This window comes from Saimiri boliviensis, chromosome 2 (assembly GCF_048565385.1).
Source record: "Saimiri boliviensis isolate mSaiBol1 chromosome 2, mSaiBol1.pri, whole genome shotgun sequence".
Taxonomy (NCBI): Eukaryota; Metazoa; Chordata; class Mammalia; order Primates; family Cebidae; genus Saimiri; species Saimiri boliviensis.
Window position 1 is genome coordinate 137,365,311 of NC_133450.1, and position 22,396 is coordinate 137,387,706.

Here is a 22,396-nt window from a genome sequence, read left to right on the forward strand (position 1 = left end):
CAATCGAAACATTCTAATCCTTTCGTAAGCGTTCTGACACCTCAGTCATCTTTAACGGGAGTTTTCATTTCGTGGATAGTTTTCTTATTTTAAAAATAAGATAGGCGAATGAAACCACTAATTAAAAGCAGCAGATTAACAACACAGTTAATTCCACTTCCTTCCAAAACTCTGGCAGAGCGACTTTTAACGAAGAAACAAGAGCTACTTTATGAAGGGCTGCCTGATCACTGCACAAACGACAGCTGTAGGGTATCAGGCGGATGCTGAAAACCCGAGGAGATTAGAAAGAGAAGGGTAACCGCTGACATCAGAGTTAAAGGGAGGCGGGGCGCCATCGCTCACACCTAGGATCCAGGCACTTTGGGAGGCCACGGCAGGTTGACCACATGAGCCCAGAAGTTCAAGATTAGCCTGGGCAACACAGGAAGAGACTGCCGATTGAGAGACCCTTGTCCCTACAAAAAAAGGAATTTTAAAAAATTAGCTGGGCATGGTGGCACACACCTGTGGTCCTAGCTACTCTGGAGGCTGAGGTGGGAGGATCACTTGAGCCCAGGAGGTGGAGACTATAATAAACTATGATTTGCCACTGCACTCCAGCCTGCGCAACAGAGCAAGATCCTGTCTCAAAAAATAATAAGAAAGTAACAGAAAGAGAACTCGGAGTCTGACACCCAAGTGAAACAGGAAGAGAGCAAGCTGGGAGTAAGCCAGGCTGCTTCCTGCATCTGTCCTGGGGGTGGATAGCAGGCCACAGGCCAAAAGCTGCCAGTCCCCCATCCAGAAGGACACAACACTGGTCACCAGGCCCACTTATGGCTTCAGGCTAAAAGGGGAGGGTCCATCTCTCCCTTCAGCAGCACCCAGAGTGGCTGCCATGCCCAGCTGTCAGGAAACGTGACCCTGCGAGAGGCTTCCGAGCAGAATGGCTAAACCAGGACACCAGTTGTTTTAGGTAAAAGGCAGGCCACGCATAGAAAAAGGTATCACGTCGACTCGACTCCACAGCAACGGCTTGTATCCGGGCCAAAGAACCCTGTTTCCAAAAGGACAAACAGCCCAGTAGATAAATGGCTGGGAATGTGAACAGGCACTTCACGGAAGGCATTCAAATGGCAAAACAAGCTTGTGAAGAAGTACTCAACCTTCTTGCAAATCATGAAAATGCAAATCAAAGTGAAAACATTATCTGCTCACTGGAGTGGCGGCACTGAGCGTGGCCGGCATGGCAGAGGGGATGCTCTGAGGCGGTGGGGAGCTACATGGCAGTGTCCATGGAGGCTGGCGCAAGGCACGGCGGTTCCCTTCCCAGTGGGCACCCAGGGAAACACCTGCATGAGGGTGCTGGCGGCGACCTCCTCCGGGACGCCCCCACTGGACCACCCCCAGGCCATCCACAGTGGGGTGGATACAGACACAGGAGCAGTCATACAGAGGAATTCTGCATGGCCTCCTCTGGCCTCAGGCCTGGTGTGCTCTAAAATAGCACCAAGAACCATAAAGAGCTGTGTTAACATGAGTTCATACACATGCTGTAGTAAAGATTTCAGCTAAGACACGTTCAAACTACAAGGGCACAAAGTCAGCCACCGACCATAGCAAAGCCATCATCACATGCAACCCCACGGAATGAGAGTGAAAAAGGAGCACAATACCTCAGCACTGTTACAACAGTTTTCATCTGCAGACTCTCTGAACGGGTCTCGGAAAGCCCCCACCCAGACCCCTCTGAAAACTACTATTCCATAACAATGAAAATTAACTAATAATATCAATAAATCGCACAAACATAATGTTGAGTAAAAGAAGCCACACTAAGGGAAAAAAAAAGAATGCATACCATGTAATTCCATTTATATAAAGAACGAAATCAGACAAGACAATCACGTAGTGTTAGCACTCAGGAAAGGGGTTACTTTTGGGGATGGGAGTTAGGTGGGCTTCTGCAGTGCTGGTAAAATTCAAGGCTTTCATCTGGGTGGTGGTCACACAGGCATGTAATTCTTTAATCATTACTGAGCTGTCCCACTGTCATACATGCAATTATAAAGCAATGCCCCAAATTCAGAAAACATAAAGCTGATTGAACTTTATAAAATACCTTTTTTTTTTTTCTGAGACGGAGTTTCGCACTGTCACCCAGGCTGTAGTGCAGTGGCGCGATCTGGACTCACTGCAATCTCTGCCCCCTGGGTTCAAGCAATTCTCTTTCCTCAGCCTCCCAAGTAGCTGGGACTACAGGAGTGCAACACCATGCCCAGCTAATGTTTTTGTATTTTTAGTAGAGACAGGGAGGATTTCACCATGTTGGCCCGAATGGTCTTGATCTCCTAACCTCATGATCCCCCTGCCTCGGCCTCCCAAAGTGCTGGGATTACAGGTGTAAAATACCTTTTAAACACATATATACTCTGTAGTTTTTCTCATTTATTCTGTTAATCTAGGAAATCTTGTTATTTAAGTAATATATTTCTAGTAACAAATCACTCTTGGCCTGGGGTAAGCCCTACTCCCTTCCAATCATTATTTTAATGTGCCACTGCATTTGATTAATATCTTATTTAGGACTTGCGATATTTAGGATTTAGGTGAGTTCAGCCTATATTTTAGCCTCAAAATGGGCTAGTGTACTTTTCCTATCCTCCTCTACTCTCTGGAGCCACTTATATAACAAAACGATCACTGCTGATTGCAATCGTTCTGATCTGCAGGCTCCTGTTGACCGTCAGCCCTCATCTAGTTAGGACTGTTCCTGCCATCCTGTTCTGTTTTACACTGACCCCATTTTCTTCTTGGTTTTGCTTGTGTTTTTTGATTCTTTTCTTGCCTTGACAGTCGCTTAATGTTTTACTTTATAACAAATACCTAGAGTTATTCAGTGTCCAGTTCCTCTAGAAGATGAGAACTTCACTGGAAAGAATCTAGAAATACTCAAATTAATATGCTACGTGATTCATGAACACGGCACTGTAACTGAGAAGGGAAGAAATGGCAGTCAGGCGGTGTTGAAACCTTGCCTAGGCATTTTGAGGGAAGCCCTGAGACCCTACCTCACATTTTCTTTTAAAAACTTTATTGAGATGTAACTAATACATCATAAAATTCACCCATTCTGAGGAGGTCTACCTGATATTTTAATTCTATAGGAATCAAGTATTTCTATACAAGAATGAAATAAAAGAAGGATTAAAAGATGGCGTACACCAATTTATTCGAAATCATCAGTGAGAAAGGTTTATCATAATTAGAACAAAGAACCCAGAAATCACGCAGAAGCTGACTAGTACCTGTGGGTTCTGACATTAGAGACAAGGTCAAAAGACACAATCAGCTGGGTGCGGTGGCTCCTGCCTGTCACCCCAGCACTTTGAAACCCGAGGTGGAAGGTTCACTTAAGCCCAGGAGTTCAACCAGCCTGGGCAACATCGTGGGATCCTGTCTCAAGAAAAAACAAGAAACATCAGCTGGACATGCTGGCACGTGCCTGTAGCCCCAGCTACTCAGGAAGCTGAGACAGGAAGATCGCTTCAGCCCAGGATTTTGAGGTTGCACTGAGCTGTGATCATGCCACTGCACTCCAACCTGAGCAACAGAGTAAGACCCTGTCCCAAAAACATTAAAAACAAAAAACAAAAAACCCAAAATCCACCTGGGGAAGGAAAAAAACCTCAGGTCATCCTGGAGCCAACAGACCAACTCCTCATTGACAAAAGGATCCTAAGACTATGTTCAAAAGTTGCATAATCCAGTAGAAAAAATGAGCAAGGGATACTTAGCTGCGTACAGAGGAACAAATGCAGGTGGCTGCGCAGCCCCAGGCATGACTCAGCAGTGAAGAGCTGTTGCTCTCCTAGGAAGGCAGCCCTGATGGGGAAGGAGAGGAAATCGCCCCCTCAGGGTTCTGCAGGTGGGAGGATACACCCAGAGGTGGCCTGGTGACATGCAAGTGCTACACTGTAAATGCAGACAACACTGATGAGCCATGAGCACACTCGGCAAAGCCGTGACCCTGAGTGCCCTGGAAGCACTGCTTGTCATTCGATAGAATGGAGCCTAACACAGCTGAACAGTGCGAAAGAGTGACAGGCATGTTCGTGCTGAGACCGAGGGATGTGGCTGGGGCTGGGGTTTAACAGGGAGCCGCTCCCCGTGCAGTAGGGGCTGCCCGTCCCTCAGGGAGGGCCGGGTTGTGTTGGCCACATCCAAGGAAGTTACTGTAGTGACTATTTCAAAGAGTATCAGAGCCACCAGGGGTGATGGTGCTGTTTTCTTCCTTATACTTCTTCATATAAAAGAAGAAAAAACTAATTATCTTAAAATAAAAAATGTTAAAATCCTCTTTAAATATCTAATGGTAACATTTCTCACTAACTTTTTAATAATCAAGCTAAGAGCTGGGAGCAACATTTAAAAAGTTGCCCTAATACCTGCTAAAAATGTACAAGACTTTGAAACTGAAGCAAAGGAAGAAAACGCGTCCCCAAAACTCTGACAAATGATAGAAAATGCTCTGTATACATTAAAGGATATACCCATAGCACACAAAGCTGACTGAAAGTATATAAAACTAACCAATAAAATTACACATTTTCAAACAAGTCACTATTTGAATTGAATTCCTGCTATTAGTTTTAGAATAATTTATCAGACAGAAGAGTGCACCTAAAGATGGATACACTTGAACAATAAAACCACGGATATTTATGTCAGCTTGATTCTTAACTTCCACTGTTCACCCTTACGAAACGCATCACTCCTAATTAACCCCTCAGAACTAAAAAAGTGTGAATTTCTGCCTAAATCTCAAAGCCTACCCCAAAACTGTGCGCTAAGAACTTCCTCAGTTTCCCTGAGAGACTGGCGCAGGTGCCCGTGCCTGGCCCGGGGCAAGAGCGCAGCTGCGACGTGGCTGGGGACTCGCCCGGGCTTGTCCTTGTCCTTTCGCCGACACAGGATGAGGCCATCTGTGGAGAGAGCACACCTGGCCCACATGTGGTGTCCAGAGTGCTACGTGGCAGACTGTGCAAAACCAACTGCAAACAAGCATACAGCAAGCCGCCAATTAGCGCTTCAAGCTGTCAGCATTATCACTCCTGTCAATCTAGAGCCCAGAAGCTCAAGAGGCCGGCGCCATGGCTCATGGCTGTATTCCCAATGCTCTGGGAGACTGAGGCGGGAGGATCACTTGAGCAAAGGAGTTCAAGACCAGCCTGAGCAGCAAAGCGACTCCCGTCTCCATAAAAAAATTTAAAAATTAGCCAGGCATGGTGGTGTGAGCCTGTCATCCCAGCTGCTCGGGAGGCTGGGATGGGAGGATCACCTGAGCCCAGGAGGCTGAGTGCAGTGAGCTATGATGGTGCCACTGCACTCTAGCCTGGGTGAGAGCAAGACCCTGTCTCAAAAAAAGAATGAAAGAAAACACAGAAAAAAACAAGAGGTTTATTTCAATGAATGATGTACAGAAAGGCAAATACTTCTTAAATGAAAATAATCTAATAATTCAAGAAAAATAAAATACAAAAATCCAAGTCAATTGTAAACAGGGGATTTTATCAGAGACTAGAAGTGACCAGACTGCTAATTCTCAGAACTACGGTCAACTTTGTGATCATCTTCCCTCATGCTGCCACTCAAGACGGCGACACCTACCTTCTGGGTGCGGTCCACCTCCGACATGCTCTCCTTGGAAGTCCTGCTGTCCTCTGTGGGGAAGGCGGCCGCCTGCTCCGCGCCGTGGCTGTCATCCTCCTCGAGCTCCTCTGAGTCGTCCTCGTCTGAGTCCATCTCCAGGCTCTCCCCATTCACGTGCAAGTTGCTGGCACCCAGGTCCTTCTCCCCCTAGAACACGGACAGGTGTACACCCCAAGGCAGGACCAGTGCGCACCGTGAACAAACCTGCTTTCCCTGAGGAGTCTTGGGTGACCAGGAGGTGCAAGGGCCTGTGGGAGGCGGGGACACATGAAGAGGCACCCCTGCCACCTGGAGAAGAGCCCGGCAGGCAGGTGGGCTGTGGCAAGGAGGGCAAGGAGGGCAGGGAGGAATCCCCACAATGACCTCGAACACCGTGCACCGTGCCCCTGACAAGGAAGACAGTGAGGAGTGCCCACAATGACCTCAGACACAGACAGCGTGCCCCTATGGCAGAGGAGCTTTAGAGTCCTGGCACCTTCCCAGGGACTGAGGTCACCCAAATTACTGATAACCAGGCCCTGAACACAGAAACCCACTTCCACACACATGTGGCAAGTCACTCGAACAGGCCTCTTACCTTGGAACCCACAGTGGAATGAGTTATGCTCTTAAACATCTCAATCACCGTCCTCTGTTTTAATACTTTGGTCTTTTTCTTAGGAACCAGGCTATAGGTTCCCATCCTTCGTTTTTTCTTCCGAGATACTGCAGCTGCTAAAACAAAAGGCAAGCAAGCTAAAAAAAAAAAAAAGTCAAAAGGGGACAAGAAAGGAAAAGAAACACCATTCAAATGTTTTTTAAAGGTAGGAGACAGTTTACAAAACTTGATCACCAAAATCATCACCAACAAACCCCGTCACAACAGGCGCACTGCCCACGGGCCATCAGTACAGTGACCGGCATCCTTCACTTGCAATAAATTCGCAGAGAATCGGAAACACTTCCTAGATCATCTGTTCATCTGCTCCGTTCACAATAAAACACTGAGCGAACATTATCACCCCACCATGGAGGCAGGAAAACCAGACCGTCAGTGGCGGGCTCTGAAGTGACTCCTCCTCCCAGTCCCCTTGGCTTTCAACACATGGGATGACTACCCTTGAGAAGTCCTCTCACTTTGCAAAATAGACCAATGTGAACAGCATGTGCAGCAGAAGGGACGTGCGTGGAGCAGGAAGAGCCCAGCCTCCCCCCACCACAGGGGCCAAGCCAGGCCAGGCTTCCCTGGACACAGCTCTGTGCCATGTCCACCCCTGCGACCCTGCAGGGGCCCTCCCCCAACAACAGCCTCCTTGCGCTGCAATCCGGTGACTAAGGGGAAAAAGTCCCTGGAGCTACTGTCCAGCTCTCTATTAAGACACAAGAGGGTAAGAGGGAGGAACATACGTCTGGGGAGCCTGGAGTCACAGTTTTCAAACACAAGCAGCAGCAAGGATGGGTTCCGGGGGCTCCCAACCCCATTCTGAGCAAAGCAGTTCCAGGTTTGATTGGTTTTATATAATCAGACTCTATGACTTTTTTTTTTTTTTTTTTTTTTTAAGTTCCAGGATTTAAAGAAAAAATAGATCGAAAAGCCACTGCTTTAACTTGAAAGAAACTCTCCTAAAGGGCTGGGGAAAATCCATTCTGTTTAAAGCTAGGCACAGCAGCTCATGCCTGAAGACCCAGCTATTGCCGAGGCTTGAGGGGGCGGGAGGGATTGCTTAAGCCCAACACACAGACACGCACACGAGCCAACACACACACACACACACACACACACACACACACACACACACACCCCTCTACAAAATGCAGAAGCAACAGTTGGAAGAAAATGAGAACCAACCAAAGCAGGTGGGTCCTGTGGGTCCTGTGACAGCACCACAGGACCACAGCACATCTGCCCTGGAGTTAGGAAGTGCCTGGGGCCATGGGCACTGGGACACAATCACCCCATGCCCCCATAGTATGTTCATGGGGATCGGGCTCTGGGCTCACAGCCGACATGCAGAGACACTGGGTTCTGTCTGTCTACTCTGGAACAGGCTGTGCGTAAGCCACAAAAGTCCCTTGGCAGCCCTAAGAATCAAAAACTCAACTCACTATCACGATCATCTTAATACTCTGAATAGATATTTTGTGGAGTAGATGAAGGAGGCCTGGATTTAATCAGATAACTTTTAAGTCTCTGAGCTTTAAATATATATACACTGACTTTTGTACATGGATTTGAATCACATAGGTCCACTTACATGCGGATTTTTTCCCCCAACCAAACAGGTTGAAAATACAGTGTTTGCAAGATGCAAAACCCTGAACACAGAGGTCCAACTTTTAATATCACCAGGTTCTGCAGGGCTGACTGTAAGATTGCGGCATGCTCAGATTTCGGTCTAGGGGAACAGACGTCTACTTTCTCACTAGATTATTTTCCTTATTTCATCTTGGTAACCCATGGTTTTTGTTTTTTTGGAGACAGAGTCTCACTCTGTTGCCAGGCTAGAGTGCAGTGGTGAGATCTCAGCTCACCGCAACCTCTGCCTCCCAGGTCAAGCGATCCCCTGCCTCAGCCTCCCAAGTAGCAGGGACTAAGGTGCGTGCCACGACACCCGGCTACTTCTTTAGATTTTAGTAGAGACGTAGTTTCACCATGTTGGCCAGGATGGATGCTGTCGCTCCCCTGACCTCGTGATCCATCTACCTCGGCCTCCCAAAGTGCTGGGATTACAGTGTGAGCAACGAATCAAACATGACACTTGTTTATAAATAAAGCTTTACTGGTGCACAGTGGGCCTGTGGGAGGGCACTCCCACTGTCTACACCCCGTCTCCATCCGCTTCCATCCGACAACACCATGACCGGCTCGGACGGGAACACTGCAGCCTGCAAAGGCTCTGGTGCTTGCTACCTGTCCCCTAGAAAGTTTGCTGACTCCTTTAATGAACTGCAGAGTAAAGACAAAGGAGATAACCCTGAATTTCATTACTTAAGAATCATGTCAGAGCTGAGCACGTGGCTCACATCTGTAATCCCAGCACTTTGGGAGGCTGAGGCGGGCAGATCATTTGAGGTCAGGAGCTCAAGACCAGCCTGGCCAACATGGTGAAACCTTGTCTTTACTGTAAATACAAAATTAGCTGGGTGTGGTGGTGGCTGTCCCAGCTACTCGGAGGCTGAGGCAGGAGAATCGTTTGCACCTGGGAGGCGGAGGTAGCAATGAGCAAAGATCACACCACTGCACTCCAGCTTGGGCAACAGAGCGAGACTCCATCTCAGAAAAAATTTAAAAAAGATCATGTCAGGAAGTCTGTCTGCTGGAAACAAGTGAAGAACAGCATCTAATGGCCTCTTCTTACTGGCCTCACTTCTGTTACATGTGTGAAACAGACATTAGTTAAGTATATAATTTGCTCTATGTGAAACAGTAGAGAAACGTCTATGGATGACTTTCAGAAATGCAGAATCTATTCAGGACCTCAGTGTGTTTGCGCTCGTGGCTGGAGCGTGAAGAGGGGCCACTTCAGTGCTGTGTCCAGGGTGAGGGACTGGCCCTGAGCCAGAGGACAGGGATTCAGCATGATCAGGGTCCAGGAGTAAGAAAACTGCAGACAGCTGGCAGTAAGTTTAGACGAGGTCAAGGGCCTCTTTAGAAGGAGGATTTGTAGTCCAGACCTCAAGGAAGAGGGGCTAGTGCCCTGCAGACGCGATCTGGCACAGGAGAATCGCGGTGGAGAACATCAGGAAAGGGGAGGGGGAGGCCCTTCAGGACCCTGAGCAGAGAATCATGTCACCAGCTGGTATCTCACAGGATGCTCTGGGAGACCTAAGCATAGGACAGTGTGGAACAGACGGTTCCAGAAAAACAGTGCCAGGAGTGGAAGTGGGCATGGGGTGGGGGTGGACAGTGCCCAGCTGCTCTGCAGAAAGGCTGGGCTGCTTGGTAGAAGAGGTGTGGATAAGGAAGAAAAGCAGAAGGCTCCAGGGGGAAGGCAAGGTAGAAGGGAGGGTGGAGGTGCGGGGGGAAAAGCAGGTACACAGGACACAGCAGTCTGCATGGTCACCACCATACTCTGCTGCTCGGAAGGGTTTCTGCCCTCAGGTCACAAAGAGCAGGGCACCACTGGCCTCATCCCTGGACAGCAGCCACACAGAACTGTTCCCTGCCATTGGAGCCACCGTCCTCCGTCCTCCCTGCCCAAAAAGTCCACAGAGACCACGGGCCCATTCAGGCTCAGTATCTGGCACTGTTCCCACCAACATATGCAGAAGGCAGGAACACTCCAAGCTCACAAAGCAAAACGCAGAGCCTCTGCTCTGGGCATGTCCTGTGGTCACTGGGTAAAAAGTGCATGAGAATAACTGCAACTTCTGCAGGGACCTACAGCTTCTACCCAAGTGTAGACACCACACACAGCAGAGACCTGCAGCTTCCACCAAGTGTAGACACCACACACAGCAGAGACCTGCAGATTCGACCCAAGTGTAGACACCACACACAGCAGAGACCTGCAGATTCCACCCAAGTGTAGACACCACACACAGCAGAGACCTGCAGCTTCCACCAAGTGTAGACACCACATACAGCAGAGACCTGCAGCTTCCACCTAAGTGTACACACCACACACAGCAGAGACCTGCAGATTCCACCAAGTGTAGACACACCACACACAGCAGAGACCTGCAGCTTCCACCAAGTGTAGACACCACACACAGCAGAGACCTGCAGCTTCCACCCAAGTGTAGACACCACACACAGCAGAGACCTGCAGATTCCACCAAGTGTAGACACCACACACAGCAGAGACCTGCAGCTTCCACCCAAGTGTAGACAAAACACACAGCAGAGACCTGCAGCTTCCACCCAAGTGTAGACACCACACACAGCAGAGACCTGCAGATTCCACCAAGTGTAGACACCACACACAGCAGAGACCTGCAGATTCCACCCAAGTGTAGACACCACACACAGCAGAGACCTGCAGCTTCCACCCAAGTGTAGACACCACACCCAGCAGGAACTGAGGCTTCCATCCAAGTGTAGATACCACACACAGCAGAGACCTGCAGATTCCACCAAGTGTAGACACCATGCACAGCAGACCTGCAGCTTCTATCCAAGTGTAGACACTCAAACTGCTGTAAGACTTTTTACTTTTTGTTTTTTTTTTTTTGTTTTTTTTTTTTTTCGGTAAATACACTCACAGCAAAATGTACCATCTTTATCACCTTTAAGTATACAGTTCAGTGGTATTAGATACATTCAAAATGTTGTGCAACTATCACCACTATCTACCTCCACAACACTTTCCCTCTTGTCAAACTGAAGCTCTGTTCCCACTAAGTCCGAACTCTCCAGCCCCTGCCTCCAGCCCTTCTCCTGTCTGTCTCCATCAGTTTGACGACTCTAGGGACCTCTTGTAAGTGGAACTATCCCACATTTGTCCTTTGTGGCTGAGTGATTTCATTCGGCATCGTGTCCCCAAGGCTCATCCACGCCGCAGCACAGGTCCCAGCCTCGCTCCTCGGGCTGAGTCCCACTCGCTGTGTGCACACGACCCTCTGCGATCCTCCCCCAGCTGGCCCTCGGGTGGCTGGCCCCTGTTGGCTGCTGTGAACGATGCTGATGTACAGACGTCTCTTCAAGATCTGCTTTCGGTTCTTTTGGGGCACATGCCTGGTAGTGGAATTGCTGGATCACATGGTAGTTCCGTAGTTAATGTTTTGAGGAATCAAGATCGTGTTTTTCATGGCGGCTGCACCATTTCACATTCCCACCAGCAGCACACAAGAGTTCCCATTTCTCTACATCCTCACAGATACATGTTTTCTTCTGTTTGGATAGTAACAATCCTCAACAGGTGTAAGGTGGTATCTCACTGTGGTTTTGTTAAACATTCACCTTATGATTAGTGGTATTGAGCATCTTTTCACGAGCTTACTGGCCACTTGTAGATCTTTGAAAAAATGTCTACTGAAGTCCTTTGCTAATTTTTTTTTTTTTTTTTTTTTTTTGAGATGGAACCTTGCTCTGTCTCCCAGGCTGGAGTGAAGTGGCCTGATCTCGGCTCATTGCCACCTCCAGCACCTGGGTTCAAGTGGTTCTCCTGCCTCAGTCTCCCGAGTATCTGGGACCACAGGCATGCACTACTAGGGAACTGGTCCATCAAAAGACATCAAGTCTCATCAAGCCCAATGTGTCTACTTTTTCTTTTATTACCTACACTTTTGGTGTCATGTCCAAGAAATCACCGCCAAATCCAATGTTGTGGAACCTTTGTCCTATGTTTTCTCCTAACAATTTTATATGTTTAGGTCTTACATTAGGTCATGGGCTCATCGTAGGCTAACTTCTGCATGTGGTGTGAGGTAAGGGCCCAGCATCATTCTTCTATATGTGGTGTGAGGTAAGGGTCCAGCATCACTCTTCTGCATGTGGTGTGAGGTAAGGGTCCAGCATCACTCTTCTGCATGTGGTATGAGGTAAGGGTCCAGCATCACTCTTCTGCATGTGGTGTGAGGTAAGGGTCTAGCATCACTCTTCTGCATGTGGGTATCCAGTATTCCCAGCACCATTTGTTGGGAAGCTGTCCTTTCCCCTGTTGAATGGTCTTGGCAGTCTTGTCAAAAATCAACTGATCGTATAACACAAAGTTTTATTTCTGTGCTGTCTGTTCTAGTCCACTGGTCTAAATGTCTGCCTTCATGCCAGAGTAACACTGTTTTGAGTACTATAGCTTTGCAGTTAAGTTCTGAATCCCTCTCTCTTTCCATATATACATACATTATTTTCTAAGACAGTGTCTCACTCTGTGGCCCAGGCTCAAGTGCAGTGACGCAGTCATGGCCCCTACTGCCTTGGCCTTCTGGGCTCCAGCAACCCTCCCAACTCAGCCTCTGGAGTAGTTGGGACCACAGGTGTGTGCCACTACACCTAGTTAATTTTTGTATTTTTTGTAGAGACAGCATTTTGCTATGTTCCCCAGATTGCTCTGGAACTCCTGAGCTCAAGTAGCCTGCCCACCACAGCCTCTCAAAGTGCTGGAATAACAGGTGAAAGCCACCACACCCACCCAAATCTCTTTTTTTTTTTTTTTTGAGATGGAGGCTCATTCTGTCACCCAGGCTGGAGTGCAGTGGTGTGATCTTGGCTCACTGAAACCTCCACCTCCCAGGTTCAAGCGGTTCTCCTGCCTCAGCTTCCCAAGTAGCTGGGATCACAGGTACGTGCCACACCACATCTGGCTAGTTTTTGTATTTTTAGTAGAGACAGGGTTTCCCCGTGTTGCCCAGGCAGGTCTCAAACTCCTGACCTCAGGAGATCCATTTATCCGCCTCAGCCTCCCAAAGTGCTGGGATTACAGGCATAAGCCACCACGCCGGGCCCATATCTCTATATTTTAAAATCAATATTGAGACTTAACTTGTGGCCTAACATATGGTCTATCCTAGAAAATGTCCCTGGTGCACCTGAGATGAGTGTGCATGCCGCTGCTGGGCAGACTGCTCTGTGCATCCGTTCAATCTAGTTGGTGTATGGTGCTGAGTCCTCTATTACCTATTTTCTATATGGCTATTCTATACATTATTGATAAGTGGATATTGAGGTCTGCAACTATTACTGTAGAACTGTCTGTGACTATCTCTCCCTTCAATTCTATCAGTTTTACTTCTTGTATCTTCATGGTCTATCATTCATAAATGTTTATACAGGTAATTACTATACCTTCTTGTTGTACTGAAACTTTTATTACTATATATTGTCATTCTTTGTCTCTTGTAATCCTTTTTTATTTTAAGACCTATTTAGTCTGATAGTAGAATAGCCATCTTGCTCTCTTTGGTTACTGTTTGCATGGACTATCTTTTTTCTTCCTTTCATTTTCAATCTATTTGCATCTTTGGATCTAAAGTGGGTCTCTTACAGACAGCATATAGTAGGATCATGTTTTTTTTTTTTTTTTAAATGCATTCTGCCTTAGTCCATTTAGTGTTGTCATAAAAGATAAAGAGGTTTGTGTCCTGAGTCTGGTGGCTGGAAAATGTAATACTGAGCAGCTACACTTGGTGGGGGCTTCATGCTCCTTTGGCTCATGGTGGAACATGGAAAAGGGCAGGCATGTGCAAGAGAGAAGAAGGAAGAGAGAAACCAAGGAAGCCAGATTCTTTATCGGCAACTCATGTATTCCCCTGAGAGTGAGAATTCACTCACCTGGAGGAGGCGCACTGACCTACTCACGAGGGATCCAACCACCTGATCAGTCACTGCCAGGTGGGCTCCACCTTCCAACACTGCCGTATCAGCGATCTGATTTCAGGATGAGCTTTGGTGTGGACAAACCACATCCAAATCACAACTCAGCCAATCTTTGTCTTCTCATTGGAAAGCTTCATTTGTTTACATTTAAAGCAACTGCTGAGAATTTACTTCTGTCATTTTGCTATGCTTCCTACATGCCTTACAGCCTTTTTTTGTCCCTCATTTCTTGCACTACTGTCTTTTTTTATATTTAGTTGATTTTTTATAGTGAAATGTTTAAATTATTTTCTCATTTCCTTTTGTATATGTTCTATAGCTATTTTCTTTGCGGTTACCATGGGGATTACATTTAACATCCTAAAGTTATAACATTCTAATTTAAATTTATACCAGCTTAACTTCAATAACACAGAAAAACTCTGCTCCTTTACATCTGTTCCCACCCCTTTCATTTGCTGATGTCACAAAACTACATCTTTATTCATGATGTGCCCCCAAAACATAAACAATTCTTTTAAATGCATTAGTCTCTTAAGTTACGTAGGAAAAATGCAGAATTACAAACCAAAGTTGCAATGATACTAGCTTGCAGACTAATTTTTTAAACATATTCATCCCTTAGAACTCACAGAAAACAAAAAGTGGAGGTACAAACCATTGTTACAATATTAGCTTTTGTAACTGTCCATGTCTTTACCTTTACTGCAATGTTTACTTCTCCACATGGCTTCAGGTTACTGTCTAGTGTCCCTTCTTTTCAACCTGCTAGCCTCCTTTAAGTATTTCTTGCAGGTCCAGGTCAGGTGGTAACAAATTCCCTCAGCTTTTGTTTATCTGAAAATATCTTAATTTGTCCTGTGCTCTTAAAGGATAGTTTCCATGGATATGGATGCTTAGTTGAAAGTTTTTTCTTTTATCACTCTGAATATATCAGGGTGATATACTCTGCTCCCCAAGTTTCTGATAAGAAATCCGCCAACTCTCACTGAGGATCCTTGTACGTGATGAAGTCTCTTTTCTCATCTGCTTTCAAGATTCTCTTTGTCTTTCTACAGAACTGTCTCAAGTATAATGCATCTAGTGCGGGTCTCTTTGAGTTCATCTTAGTGGAGTTCACCAAGTTCCCTGGTGTTTCTAGTCATGGCTTTCATCACACATTCTCTCCTCCCTAACTCTTTTTACTCTCTCCTTCCTGGACTCCCGCAGTCCGTATTTGGTTCTCCTGATGATGTCCACAAGTCCCTAGGCTCTGTTCACTTTCCTTCAGCCTTTTTGTTTCTCAAACTTGATTATTTTTACTGTCCTATCTTCAAGTTCGCTAACTCTTTCTTTTGCCTGTTCAGCTCTGCCTTTGATTTCCTCTAGTAAATTTTCATTTCACTTGTACTTTTGAGCTCCCGAATTTTTTCTGGTTCCTTTTTAAGTTTTCTATCACCTTACTAATATTTCCATTTTGTTCATACATCATTTTCTTGACTCTCTCCATATCTTCCTTTAGTTGTTAAGCATATTTAAGACAATTATTCTAAAGTCTTTGTCTAGTGGATCTGCCATCAGATCTTTTCTGGGAAGTTTCTGTTGACTTATTCTTTTCCTTTGATTGTGTCATACCTTCCTGTTTTTTTGTATGCCTTGTAATTTTTTGTTGAAAACTGGACATTTGAATCCAATAATGTAGAAACTCTGAAAAGGAGATTCTCCTCTTTCCCCAGGGTTTACTGCTTTGTTGCTGTTACTGGTTTGGGGGTATTTTTGTTGTTGTCATTTCTTAGAGTTGTAGGGTGTCTCTGTGAAGAGGGTGAGCCTGAAATTTAAACTTAAGGTCTTCTCATGTCTTTCCTTGGCCTGTGTCTTTCCCTAGGCACATGCAGTCACTTCCTAATTTTCCCCATATACACAGTTGCTTGTGAATGTCCTAGTCTTTCATGTCTGGCTTCCAAAGGGAGAAAACAATAAAAATGAAGTGGGGAGATAAAAAGAGAACTGGCCCTTTAAATATCCTGGCAGTCACATGGAAGAAATGGCTTGCAACTGTGATGACAGGGCCTCTTTGCATGCACCTCTGTGATGGGAGGACAGAGCCTCACTATCGGGGGACGAGGTCCTCTTTGCCCACCCTAGCTCCCACAAGCTGCATGCACACTGTTCCAGGAACACTGCACGCCCTGCACCACAGGGCTGAGGAAGAGAGTGGGCGGCAGAGCTGAAACTGAAATTAACTGTCCAAGCCTCCCCTCTAGAAGTTGCAAACCTTCAACAGACTCCAGAGTTCCAAAATAGTTGTATCAGACAGCTTCTGCCAGTGGAACTGTTGTCTAGGTGGGGAGATGGATTCTGCCAGTGGAACTGCTGTCTAGGTGGGGAGATGGATTCTGCCAGTGGAACTGCTGTCTAGGTGGGGAAATGGATTCTGCCAGTGGAACTGCTGTCTAGGTGGGGAGATGGATTCTGCCAGTGGAACTGCTGTCTAGGTGGGGAGATGGATTCTGCCAGTGGAACTGTTGTCTAGGTGGGGAAATGGATTCTGCCAGTGGAACTGTTGTCTAGGTGGGGACAGCTTCTGCCAGTGGAACTGTTGTCTAGGTGGGGAGATGGATTCTGCCAGTGGAACTGCTGTCTAGGTGGGGAGATGGATTCTGCCAGTGGAACTGCTGTCTAGGTGGGGACAGATTCTGCCAGTGGGACTGTTGTCCAGGTGGGGACAAGGTCCTCTTTGCCCACCCTAACTCAGGACCCGCCAAACAGTTGGTTCCAAAGGGAGACAGATTATGCCAGTGTACTGTTGTCTAGGTGGGGACAGCTTCTGCCAATGGAATTGCTGTTGAGGTGGGGAGATGGATTCCGGGTCTTCCTGCCCCACCATCTTTCTAGAATCCTCTGAAATCAGTTTTTGGTACTGTGAACCTCTACATGTTGGAAAGATACAGAACAAGCTGCTAACAAAGATGCCAGTCCACTCTGTAGAAAGAATGAAGGCTCACCTAAAGCAATGCTGGGTGCCTGGGATTCTGAGTCAGCACGGCCATCCCCATCCTGGGGCTGTCACAAAAACGCATGCTCCCAACCTTCCAGCACAGCACAGGTCTTCCGTTTCTGACACTAAGGAGTGGAAGGTGCAGAGCAGGTCCTACAGAATCACAGGCACCCTCAATCCAAAACTAAGAATTACAGCCACACATCAGGCTCTGCTATGACTTCAGCAGGAAAATGCGCATTTGAACCAACATGTGACTCTGCTCTTCTTTCCCACCTGTGGTAAACGTAAGGATGTAGCAGGAGGGAATCTGTGATCATCACCGCAGTAATTAAAAATTAACAGAAAGACAAGACATGAAATCTCTGCCTTTCTTTGATGACCTGGCTCGAACACCCCTCCCACAGGGAGGCAACACTGAATGGCAGGCAGTGGAGTGAGGGTTGAAGAAATAAAAGTGATCATGGCAGGAGGCAGACAAACTCTTAGGCAGATAGGAGCAGGTCCCCAGTGAAACCTGACCTTCAAACCAAAGGCAGCCTGAAGCCTGAAACCTGGGTGGCCAGTTCTGGGTAGAACCCACAACCTGGGGCGCGAACTTCCTTAATGCCTTTCAGTCAATCAAATGGTGTTTTTCCCAGACCCACCCATGGATCAATCAGCACACACTTCCTCCAAAAATCCCCGACTCAGCCATGGCCACACAAAGGGAGCTACTACTTTGGGTCTCCTCTGCTGAGAGCTGTTGTGTTGCTCAATAAAACTCTTCTTCACCTTGCTCCCTGCTTCCAGTTGTCCATGTGACCTCATTCTTCTTGGACACAGAACAAGAACTTGGGATCTGCCAAACAGTGGGCGCAAAAGGGCTGTAACATGCTCCCGGCCAGGTGGCTGAGCTGCAGGCAGTGACGCGCTCCTGTTCACTGAACTGCGGGAGTGAAGAGCGGCAATCACTCTCGGGACCCAAACCTCAGGATTCCTCAAGCCAGAGCTGTAACAACACTAGAGCTCTCTGCGTTGGTGTCCGAGGCTGCCCCATGTGACAGCTAGCGGAGGCGGAGCTAGGCCAGCCCCAGTGTGAGGTGGCAGGACTGCGCAGGTGAAAACACAGCCAGCCCCTGCCGTGGTGCCATGGTGTCGTGGTGTCACAGAGAGAGTGGTAGCATACCCTCCCACCCATCCCCTCGGGGCTCCACAGTTGCTGTGACTCCGAGTTTTGGTGCACCACCACATTCCTCATCCAGACACCAGTGCCTGCAGCATAGACTGCCTGCAGTACGCCTCATCCAGCCAGAGCCCTGCACAGAGCCAGAGCCCAGAGCTGCCCGCCCACCACAGCGGCCAGTGCCTGGACGCCACACCTGCTTACTCACACGTGCCTGGCTTGCCCATGGCAGGTGTGGGATCTGGGCCTGCAGTACCAGCTGAGCACAGCTTGCTGGTCCGAGTGGGCAGAATGGGCCCAGCAGGCATGAGTAAACTCAAGCAGAGGTGCCGGTGGCCAGAGAGGTTTCCAGCTGGCTCCTGTACCAACAGGATAGAACCTACGCAGATTCCGGCTCTGTACGGACGCTACCGTAGAAGGTGTTTGTCTCTCTCTGCCATCCGGGTAAGTGGACTCTGCACACCCTGTCCCAGGACACAGGGAACTCCTCCATCTGCACTCCTGTCTGTCCAGCGATGTTGAAAGATGCACTGACAACCATCACAAGACAAGGCAGCTGTGGGTGCCATGCTCCTCTTAGGAAACAGTTCTTAGGAAACAAAACTGCAACTTCTATGCCCACCTGGAAGGTGGGGCAAGCCCTGGGTGACAACACACGGGAGCAGCTGAAGCTGAGGGAACACCTGGACAAAGCAGGCAGCTGGCTACTGACACAGCTCCCCCATGGCTCCAGGCCGTTTTACACACTGCCCTAGACTAACACGCTGGCAGAACACCCACTTCTAGGTTACAAATAAGGAAAGGGTGGTAGAGGAAGGGGGCTGTGGAAGGGTGAACTGGGGCCTGCTAAAGACACTGCATACTTTGTTTTAGAAGGCTCTTTTAAAAGATGATGATGGCCAGGCACGGTGGCTCAAGCCTGTAATCCCAGCACTTTGGGAGGCCGAGAAAGGTGGATCACAAGGTCAAGAGATCGAGACCATCCTGGTCAACATGGTGAAACCCCGTCTCTACTAAAAATACAAAAAAAATTAGCTGGACATGGTGGCACATGCCTGTAATCCCAGCTACTCAGGAGGCTGAGGCAAGAGAATTGCCTGAACCCAGGAGGCGGAGGTTGCGGTGAGCCGAGATCGCGCCATTGCACTCCAGCCTGGGTAACAAGAGCGAAACTCCGACTCAAAAAAAAAAAAAAAAAAAGATGATGATACAACAAAGCTAAAATAGGAAAAGAAAATCTCAACGGTTTAACAACACTTCAGACATTACTTGTAAGCCCTAACATACGTGAGCATAACGCCATACTTTTGCAAAACACCAAGTTTAACTGTTTCAAACAAATAAAATTAACTCAAATAGCAAAAAAGTTGACAGTAAGGGGAACAGATAATGACTGATTTTGTTTTCTAACTTCCAATGAAAAGAACCAGAGCTCCCCGGAGAAAGAGCTGGTTCTGGCACTGGGAAGGGACAAGGCAAAGTAAGCCAGACCATTGGGTGAGTCAGGAAGGTCTTGATGAAGAGGTGGGCCACGCCCCAGGACTCAGCACCAGCCTAAAGGGGTCACCAATGGACAAACTTGGGACAACCTGAACAACTAAATAAATAATGATAGGAATAGATTACAGTCCAGACGCTCAAGTAAGAGTCCAGGAGTCAGTACTTAAAAACAAATATACAGGCTGGGGGTGGTGGCACATGCCTGTAATCCTAGCACTTTGGGAGGCCAAAGGAGGAGAACTGCTTGAGTCCAAGAGTTTAAGACCAGCCTGGGCAACATGGTGAGAACCCCATCTCTCTCCCTTTTTTTTTTTTTTTAAATAAATGAACAGATAACTGTGTGGATGGACAGGGAAGTGAAGCACCTCCTCACAGCAGCAAGTGAAATACTCGAGAGAGGAAATGATGGAGTTAGAACACCACCATTTGGCACCCAGCAAGCAGTACTAGTTGAGCGTGAATCACAGCAGACGCCGAAGCCCCTGATGGGGGGCACCCACAACGCCTGAGGTCCGTCCCCGCAAGATAAGCCTGCAATCTAGGAGCAGTAACTTTACGATGGTGAGGTCTGCAGACTCCAGCAGCCAAACAGGACAAAGGCCCCCCAAATTCGATTCCTAAGGTCACTTGCCAGTTAGCTGCTTCGCTCCACAACTGGCACCCAATCCTGGGAAACACTGGGCAAAACCCACATCACACACGTTCTACGAAACAGCTGGCCTGTACTCCTCAAAACGCCACGTGAAGACAGACAAAGAAGGCTGAGAATGCTTCCGATTAAAGGAAACTAACAGGACACAGCAACTAGGTGGCCAAGGCTCCAGGACCAGACTCGATGTGTCCTTTGCCCTAGAGGACAGGAGGGCATGGGCAGTGCTGAGCAGGAACTGAGTTGGGGAGCAGCGTGGCGGCACACCTCCTCCCGGGATGTATGCGCTGCAATTACCCAAGACCCCTGCCAGGATGTCTGTGCTGTGGTTACCTAGAGAATGTCTTCATTTCTAGGGACACTACAGTTATTTTTGGGAAATAACATTGGTTTTCAGGGTAAAGGTGCACAATATCTACCGCATATGTTCATATCTCAGGAAAAAAGTTAGACACGGGGGGTGGGGGCTGTGGTCGTGCCACGTGGTAAAATGAGTCAAGGGCACACAGGACTCCTTTGTAAAATTTTTGCAACTTTGCTGGAAGTCTGAAAATACTTTAATAAAAAATATTTTTAAAGTCCAGAAAAAGACAGACACCTGTAGCCAGGTTATCATCCCCAAGTGAAGCCTTTCAGGCTGACCCCCAGCATTCACCAGGGCTGACAGGAAGGCCCTGGCATCTCTCTGGGATGGCGCCAAGTACGCATTCCATTCAGAAGCTGAGGACGGTGAAAGCCCAGGGAGCTCCGACGTGTTGCTCACGCTGAGGTGCCGGTGCCCACCCAGCACCCAGCACCATAAAAGGTCCCTGGTAAGGAAGCAAACGTCCATCCACTCCCCGAACTGCACATAGAAGCTGCTAGCCCAGGAGAGTGAGGAGCCCGCCCGGAGCGAGTGGCTGGCGACAGAGCAGCTGGAGCGGGCGGCAGGGCCTCACCCTGGGCTGCAGGCTTCCCCAGCACACCCCAGCATTTCCAACGGCACTTCGCCTGCACACCAGGAAAGCTTTCCAATCTAGGGTCTCCTCCCCAAACACACCAAGTTAGTAAGATACCAGTAAAGAGAACAATCTTCATCTTGAGAGTGAAAACAAGCTAGGAAGTCAGCAGCGCATTAGACAAGGCTTTGGAGCAGAGGGCAGGTGCGCCTCCTTAGGCACACAGCTGAGCTCTGCAGAAGGGCCGCTGACGCCAACAGTCACTCATCAAGAGCCACAGGCACTTACAACCACACACAACTCTCACCTGGCAAGGAGCAGGCTCGAAACACACATTCAAAGAGCAAAGACAGTTGCTGGGTCTCCCTTTTACCTGTCTGTGATTTTGTGGTGGCCATGTAGCATTGGTTCTGAGGTAGCGACGGATGAAGGGATGGGAAGGGGGGTAAAAGCTGCTGTCGTCCAAAGTCAGAAATGTTTTTGTTGATCTCCTCTTTTGGTTCCTTATGATCTCTAGCTTCTCGAACTTCTCTGGGGTCTTTACTGGCTGCATGCTTCAAAACAAAGACAGTGAATAACTATAACTGTGCATAAGCAGATGGTCATTGAAATAACATGCAACCAAAATCACAGTTCTTCTCCCCATTAACTCCCCACAACTGAAAGATGAGACACAATGGAGAGAAGAGAAAGTCTCAGGTGGAAACAGCAGGACAGTCCTCACAGAAGCCCCCGGCACTAAGACATGTGTGCCTAGCTGCCCTCGGATGGGTTAGGTCAGCACCCACAGACTAAGAACAGCGTTCACAGGGCTAAACATGAGAAGGAGGAAGGAGGGGCAGTGACCACCTGTGGTCCACAAAACCTGAAACATTTTCGAGCTGGTTCTTTGCAGAAAAAATGTTCCAACCCCCGACTTAGGTAATAAATTTACTAAGCTAAAAAATACCAAAAATGGGCAGCATCAAAACCTCTCAAAAACTGCTTTCCCAGTTTATCACAGCTACAATTTGCAACATCCCCAAATGGGATTTATTCCACAGTAGGTAACTGTATTATGTGTTAAAACTCTCTTTTACTCAGTCTCCCTGATCTCCTAAATTTACCTTTAATCTCAACCTGCAGGGCAAGGCTGTAACGTCAAAAGCAAACTCCCAGTACTTCCTCCACTGCAGAATGCACAGACACAACTAAATCTTCACTCCCTGCTTCCCTAGCCACCTATAGACCTGTGACA

At 47.8% G+C, this 22,396-nt stretch overlaps 1 protein-coding gene across 8 annotated transcripts in view; it reads right to left on the minus strand.

Annotated features, from left to right (window-relative positions):
* The window catches only part of EHMT1 (euchromatic histone lysine methyltransferase 1), a 222,698-nt gene that overhangs the window by 85,505 nt on the left and 114,797 nt on the right, over positions 1-22,396 (minus strand). For 7 of the 8 annotated variants that reach the window (XM_074394408.1, XM_039461267.2, XM_074394413.1 and 4 more), the window contains 3 exons: positions 21,533-21,713; positions 6,272-6,429; positions 5,653-5,841 (listed from right to left, as the gene is read on the minus strand). In XM_074394408.1, coding sequence (XP_074250509.1) covers positions 5,653-5,841; positions 6,272-6,429; positions 21,533-21,713 — 528 coding nt within the window. The remainder of the gene's footprint in view (positions 1-5,652; positions 5,842-6,271; positions 6,430-21,532; positions 21,714-22,396) is intronic. The other variant, XM_039461268.2, reaches the window with a different exon arrangement.